The 7854-nt window shown below is 33.0% G+C and overlaps 1 protein-coding gene across 3 annotated transcripts in view; it reads right to left on the bottom strand.

Moving 5' to 3' along the window:
- GULP1 (GULP PTB domain containing engulfment adaptor 1) overlaps positions 1-7854 on the bottom strand; it is a 108094-nt gene that overhangs the window by 50864 nt on the left and 49376 nt on the right. For 2 of the 3 annotated variants that reach the window (XM_007449097.1, XM_007449096.1), the window contains exons 3-4: positions 6135-6206; positions 144-242 (exon numbers count right to left, since the gene is read on the bottom strand). The exons of the other annotated variant lie outside the window; for it this stretch is intronic. In XM_007449097.1, coding sequence (XP_007449159.1) covers positions 144-242; positions 6135-6206 — 171 coding nt within the window. The remainder of the gene's footprint in view (positions 1-143; positions 243-6134; positions 6207-7854) is intronic. 3 annotated transcript variants of the gene reach the window in all.

The following is a 7854-nucleotide window of genomic DNA, read 5'->3' as shown; positions in this document are numbered from 1 at the left end:
TCCCTATAAATCCTATAGAGTTTTAAATTGTAGTTAACTGAGAACTCAACAGGTAAAACATTTTAAAATACTCATTAAAATAGGAGTGTAATTGCAATTAATTCAAGAGTAGAGTGCTTCCGATGTTTAAAAATGAGCCTTACCTTTGTTTTGGGTTCTAGAATTTTTACTCCATAAATTGATATTTGCAACTCAACTTTAGGAATTTTCTGGCCTTCAGATTTCTTGATATGTCTTGCAAACTACAAATGAAAATTTATTCACAAAACTGTAATTCTGTTTCTATAGAAAATGAACACATATATTTGGAGCTCATATTCAGTGTTGAAATTTCATTAAATAAATTATTGCCCATTATAAAGTATTTTTATAAACTCCACACGGCCCCCAAATATTTAGAAATCAAACTGAAGCTAAGGATTGAAGTAATTATCCCAGATAAAACACTCAGAACGGACTTCCCTGGTGGCGCAGTGGTTAAGAGTCCGCCTGCCGATGCAGGGGATACGGGTTCGTGCCCTGATCCGGGAAGATCCCACATGCCGTGGAGCGGCTGGGCCCGTGAGCCATGGCCGCTGAGCCTACGCATCTGGAGCCTGTGCTCCGTAACGGGAGAGGCCACAACAGTTAGAGGCCCGCGTACTGCAAAAAACAAAACAAAACAAAACAAAACAAACAAAAAAATACACTCAGAACTAGACTCAGTCTAGAAGTATTGAAATGTCCTGGCTTTATCTGATAATGCTATTCTCTCCCTACTTTCCTTCCTTCCTCCCTCCCCCCCCTTTCTTTTCAAGAAATAGAAGAGAACTATTGAAAAAAATTATATTTATTACCCCTCTTGTAGGGGTTCAAGAAGTTATTTCCTAGTATAACATTTTGTTAGCATATGGATCACCCTAACTCGATTCAAAAAAGAGTATCTGTAAGGCAAGATGGGGTTTCAGTCCTCTTTTGTGTGTCATATTTATATGCACTGTGTATTTCTTTCTAATGTGAATACACATGGTATAGTTCAGTCCCAGAGCAGAGAGTGTTTAAAGGCCTCTTTCTCTTTTCATGATTCTGCACTGCCATGGAGAATAATATAATTAATGCATATAAGAATGCCTTGAAATGTCTGCCTTGATATCCATGGAGGGGGTTACGGGGGAAGGGTTCCATTTGCTTTATTTCATTTTGGGTGGTATAATTTTTTAGTTTGCTATCTGTCCTGTTCTATAAATACAGGCAGCTTTTTTCTCGGTATTCAGCAGTCTTACATTCTGCACATAAATGTGACTAATTCATGCCAGAGAATTTTCTTTTTTGTCTTTAAGAAACTTGTTTTGCTTTAGTGCAGACCTTTAAAAATTATCCCAGCTCTCTCCCAAAGAAAGTGGATTAATTTGTTTCTCTTCCCTTCATAATCTTCTTCCTGTATTGGTATAATCAAAGCAATTTGGGGGTTTTCACATATGGAGGCTGACAAAATAAATCAGCTGCTTTCCATCTATGTGAACACGTCTGAACAAAGCCAGTCCCATGGCTGGCAGCAGAAGCAGTCTAAGCTGGCTTCCTGGGTGCTGCTCTTTTCCAGAAACAGACAATGAGCAATAGCTCTTGAAGCCTTTTCCACATCTGGACACAACCATTCCTATGACCTCTTTTAGTTTCCAAAAAGTCCGTCACAAAACAACCACTAATATTAAACTTATCTGTTATGTCTTTTCTGCCAGAAAAAAAAGGAAAAAATGAAAAAGGGGAGGAAGTAGTGGCTACAAGTAGAATAAACAAAGAGGGGAGCAAGGAGGGAGAGAGGGAGAGAGGGGAAACAAGAGAACGAGACAAAGAAAAAGAAAAATAAACATAAAATATCTGATCTATGGCTTGTGAAACCTTTTCTTCTGCTTCATATCAAGATGAAATAATTGTGCTCCAAGAAGATTCAGAGATCATCCAATCCCATCCTCCCATTTCAAAGATGAGAAAAGTAAGTCTCAGAGAAGTCAGTTACCTTGGTCATAAAATGGATCTGTAGCAATCAGGCCTAGAACCTAGTTTTGCTATCTACTAATAACTCTTTTCTTTTGCCCAGCACATTTTCTGAATTAGAAGAAAAAAACCTTCCAGTTCTATTTTCATGTTTATCAAGGTTGATACTGGTTATTGGCCTTGACTGTTGCACAAATGTTGCAAAACATGTAAGCCTAAGGTTATATTTGTTCAATCTATAATATTTTAAACAAAGTTTAATATTCTCGTTCCTGCTTGTTTTTTGTTTTGGTTGTTTTTAGTTTAAGATGACTGTATTCTATCTACAGTTTGCATGATTTCTCTAGGTCTCTTTTCCTACTTGTAGACCTCTCAACTGTGTTCCACAATACATCTAGTTTACATTTTGGAGACACATTCATGCTCACATTGTACTCTTTTCTCTCCCTATTTACTACTTGAATGTTAATGCTTGAAAAGCCTTTCCGCAATTTTTTTTCCATTTTTGCTTCAGTAAATTTATTTCTTGGTCATCTAGATAGAGTGATCTACCAGTAAAACTTGAATATAATAATCTAATAAGAATATTCAAAGAGGGTAAAGCCTAAGAATTCTGGAGGATATCTGGATACAACAAATGAATAAACAAAAACAAGCCTTTATCACCACAAAATGATGGGGAAGGATAAAGTATTATTTGAAATAAATAAAGTACTTAGTTAAATATATGCCACTTGTAAGTAGAACAGCTAAAGAAATTTTAAAGGGAGCACTACTGAGTTTCAATATCATCATCACACAATTTCCATCCATTTCTCAAAGGACTTAAAAAGTGAAATCTAACTATATTATTAATGGAATATACATTAGGCAATAAAAATTAATGAATTAATTCAAATTCTTTTTGTGGTTCTTATAAATTATTGATTTAATTAAACATTTTCCTGATAACTCTTACAGGGATACCAGCTATGTATGTATGTTTACAATTAAAATAATCTTTAAGTATTTCATTAATTAAATAACGGGTTATGAAGACAAAAACAGAGTGTTATGCTACCCAGAGAGAGTGAGGTCAAGTGGAGAAACTGCTGGGCCTAGATTTAACAGAACTTTTCAGTAATTTCCAAGGCCACATAGCTTGAGGTAGCTTCATGTAATTTTGTTAGCTCTGCTGGGGTGAGGGGTCTGTCCTCTAAAATTGGGGTCCAGGAATGCTGCTCCCTGGTTATCTCCCAGAGAAATCAAGAAGTTTTGGATCTACATACCAATATTCATCCACATGTAAATATCACAAGCAGGTTGTTGATGAAATATATTGAGCCCTCTGACATTTGTACTAGTTGTACTAAAACTAAATAAATCCCTATTAAAAATAAAATTCCTTACAATAACAATGATATTAAATATCTAGAAGTCAAAAGGGTTTTCTAATTATCACTTTTTGAAAAATTTGGAATTTTCTTAAATTGTAGACTAAAACATGATTAAGAGATAGAAATTGTTGAACATGATTGAGAAATAGAAAATATGCTGTTTTGATATAGAATTTCTGAAAGTAAACACTTATAAAATTATAATATTTAAGAAAACTTTATGAATTATAAATTCTCCACAAAATGACAGAAAAATAGTACCCAATAAAATAAATCAAAGTTTTAAAATTTTTCTTGAAAAATAATTAGGCATCATTAAACACAGAAGCATAAAAAAATACACTATTGAAAATCTTGTAAGTTTTCTATCATCTTGTATTAGTCATAAATTTTGAATTCTTCTTTAATGTCAGAAGCCAATATATTAATATTGCAAACTTTTGAAAAATTATTAAATAGAAATGAAATGTTACCTTATGTGGCAAATAAAATATAATACTGAACTATAGTGGATAAAAAAGTAATCAGAATATATATGTTTAAGAAAAGTAAGCAGGAAATTAAAATGGGGGATGTGTACACAAAACAGGGTTAATAAGCAAATTTCTTTCTTTTTTTTGTTTTTTTAGTAGAGCCATAGCACCATCTTTTGGTCATCTCTACACGACAACGGAATTAAACAGGAGCCAGGGCCTAAGTTCTTAAAATAAATGTAAATATTCTTGTATACTCTTGAGTTGCAGCATCTGCCCTTTGATACAAAGAAACAAACAAAAAAAATTTAGAAGTAAATAAAAAACATTGTTTTATTTATTTTCATTAGTTCATGAATCATTACCCTTAGATATACTTTCCTGATCTACAAAATTTTTACAATCAATAGAGTAAAGATTGCTTATGAGATTAAGTATTCTGGAAGATACTTGAAAGACAAAAGCTGTTATCAACTGAGTATAAATTTTTAAACTATACTGCATGATTTTTATCTTATTGTAAACAACATTCCGTTATTAACAGAGTACATTTCCAAATAGGAAACTACATAAGAACTGAAAATAAAATTTCACAAAAATACATTAAAAACTAGCCATATTTTAGAAAGCATTTCATCTCAAATATCTCTTTGTTGCCTAGTCATTATGTAATTGAATCTTTGGGTTTGGATTTGGGTTCACTGCATAAAGAACCTCCTAGGTATAAAGAAACATTAAGTGTAAATGTCATCATTCTTTTACAAAACATCCTGATTGTAGCTGAAGTTGGATTCACACCCAGAGTGTGCAACATTTTGAACATTTAAATAGAATCTTATTCTAAATGTTGTCCATAAATTGTAAGACTTTTAAAATTCTCTATTAGTGCTTAAAAGTATTTGCCAAACAAGCACAAGAATAAATTACTGCCTAATGAGTAGTTAAAAGAAATGGTTGGGTGGTCCCCTTTTTCTCCAAATGGGAGTGAGATCATCTTAGGACCTTTTAGTATATTTCTTTAAAAATAAGTAAAATATAAAATACATAAAATATTTTAAAATACAAAAAAATTAAGAAAAGTCAGGTAAAACAAATGGATTAAAATATTACCTTTTATTTCTTTACCCAGAAAGCAAGCCAACTCACTTCAATTTTTTTCTCAATTTAAACACTCAGTAGATTCCACCTGATACGACATTCTCAAAGCAAAGTAATACTTTTTAATGTCTATGATTTTGCCTGGCACAGAGGCCTACCTCTCCTATGGAATAATTGGATGAACTCTAAATAAAGTCAGAGAAGGGTTGTTTCTAAAAAAAATTTTGAGAACAACCATAGAGAATAACAATAAAGTATGTTAACAAAATAGTGCTATGTTAAATTTTCTTTTTTCTTTTTTGCGGTATGCGGGCCTCTCACTGTTGTGGCCTCTCCTGCTGCGGAGCACAGGATCCGGACGCGCAGGCTCAGCGGCCATGGCTCACGGGCCCAGCCACTCCGTGGCATGTGGGATCTTCCCGGACCAGGGCACGAACCCGTGTCCCTTGCATCGGCAGGCGGACTCTCAACCACTGCGCCACCAGGGAAGCCCTTAAATTTTCTTAATGAGATAAACATGAGAATTCTGTTGAAGGAGTTTTTCAAATCTTAGTATCTCAGAGGGAAGAATGTCTTTTGGGATGGGATGAAATTAGAAAAACATGCAAAGGATGCATGGCAGCTTACATAAGATTTTCTCAGGAAACTTGCTGATTCTTAGTATGTGGAGTTGCTTAGTGTCCTTTTCTGCTCTTACTCTCACCAGTTCCCCAGGTCTGCTCATAGATATGGCCAGATCCTCGTGGATTTGTCCATTAGGACGTCTTTAACATATAGTGTCACAGCAAAATGCTGCTTTGTAATTAAGTCTAATTCTATACTTTCAACTGGTGGATATGATATTCTAACTTTTAGAGACAGTTGTTCTGACATTATTAGTCTTTGAGTTAGGGCACAAGTCCACATTGCAAAGTAAAGGCAAGCTACGGAATGTCAACACATAAAATATTGCCGTTACATTTTTTTGTTGAGTATGAAAAATTATACCTTAGAAAAATACAAAGAGTGTTCCACACCCAGAAAAACAATCGTGTGTACATAGTTATTACTAAATATGTTTCCTTGATCTAGTGATATTCATTCAACAGACCATTTTTACCAGGGTGAAGCCATATCTGCCACAGAACTATTCATGCTTTGAATTTCCACCAGTCTACTGATGACTGAAGATAAATTCAATACACTAAACACTTATCTGGAGGGCTTGCCCTACCTTTAGCTTCCTTACAGCATCTCTCACAACTTCTGTTCCTTTGGGCTGCTCCACTTCTGTGCTGCCAAGAAACTGAAAATGGTCACTTGTGAGACAGGCTTTACTATATCATATGTCAGTAAGTCATGTTGATATATATCATGGAATAATAGAATGATGTGATAGTAATTCAAGTCCAAATCCTAAACAGAAGTTACTAATTTATATTATTTTATATGAAAATATAAATATATTACTTAATCATATACAATTCCTATTATCAAGGTTTTTTTAAAACATACTTTTCCTAAATACTTTACTTGAAGATTTGTACTGGAAAGAAAATTAAAGACATTTCTTTGGGCCAAGAGAAATAAAGTTGAATTCAAATTTAAAATACAATAACAATTAAAAATTATCTGAAAATTTAAAGCATATAATTTTTATATTGTCAATAGTATATTTTGAGATATTAATGTGGTTTAATACAGTTTATAATGTCAAATCAACAACTTTCTTTGTTTTCCAATTAGCACACTCAGTGTGTATTAAAATACACACTTTTTTAATACCCAGTATACAACATTCATCAAAGCCATAAGCTAAAGTACATTCAAAAAATTTTTAAAAAAAAGCTCTACAATTTTACTAAGTGTTAAAATATCCCTGGAGGTTTTTAGTTAAAACCTGACCTATCCCCCCAAAAAAGAAAAAGTTTCATAATAATTACGACATTGTAATAAAATCTCTATCCTGGAGAGATATAATACCTCTTAAACAGAAGTCCAATATCATGAAACATTCAAGACCAATTAGAATTGACATGTGGATATTTTATTCTACAGATTATTTCTATATAAATAGCAAATAATCATTAAATTCATTAGGTATATATAATTTTCCAAAGACTATTTTTCTTGTCACATACTATCAATCATCATAACACCAGGGTGGGATAAGAATTCATCACTTCTTATATAAATAGACATACGCATGAGTATGTATGTGTGTATACTTTACATCAAATAATTAAGTAGAACCTTTTTCATGTGTTAACTCACAGAATGAAAGGGAGCAAAATAGTAATGTCAGGGTATCTTTTAAAATCACATTAAATTCCTTCTTTCATTCTATTTTAAAAAATTTTTATTGGCGTATAGTTGATTTACAATCAGCTAGTAACACAACTATAGCTGTGTTAGTTTTAGGTGTACAGCAAATTGAATCAGTTATACACATACATATATCCACTTTTTTTTTTTAGATTCTTTTCCCATATAGGTCATTACAGAATATTGAGTAGAGTTCCCTGAGCTATACAGCAGGTTCTTATTAGTTATATATTTTATATACAGCAGTATTATATATACTGACATATATATATGTCAATCCCAATCTCCCAATTTATCCCTCTCTTTCATTCTTGAAAAAAATAACAATAACAACTAAAGAAATTAGAGTATTGTTTTTCAAAATGGGTTCTGTGTATTACCTGTATGAGAATTACCTAGGGAGCAGGTTAAAACATAACAATGCAGATTTCTCAATCTAATAAGGGTAGGGCTAGGGAATTATATTTCTAAAACCATCACAAGTGATTTCTTGTACTAAAATGTAAGGAACAGACTTAGAAAATAGTAACAGCTGAGGAGAATGGTAGAAGGTAGATAGAAAAGGTGAGCTGAAAATATAGGAGAGGGGCTTCTCTGGTGGTGCAGTGGTTGAGAGTCCGCCTGCCGAA

This window comes from Lipotes vexillifer, unplaced genomic scaffold (genome assembly GCF_000442215.2).
Source record: "Lipotes vexillifer unplaced genomic scaffold, Lipotes_vexillifer_v1.1 scaffold750, whole genome shotgun sequence".
Lineage (NCBI taxonomy): Eukaryota > Metazoa > Chordata > Mammalia > Artiodactyla > Lipotidae > Lipotes > Lipotes vexillifer.
The sequence above is the reverse complement of the archived record's forward strand: the minus strand, read 5'-3'. Positions and strand labels throughout refer to the sequence as shown.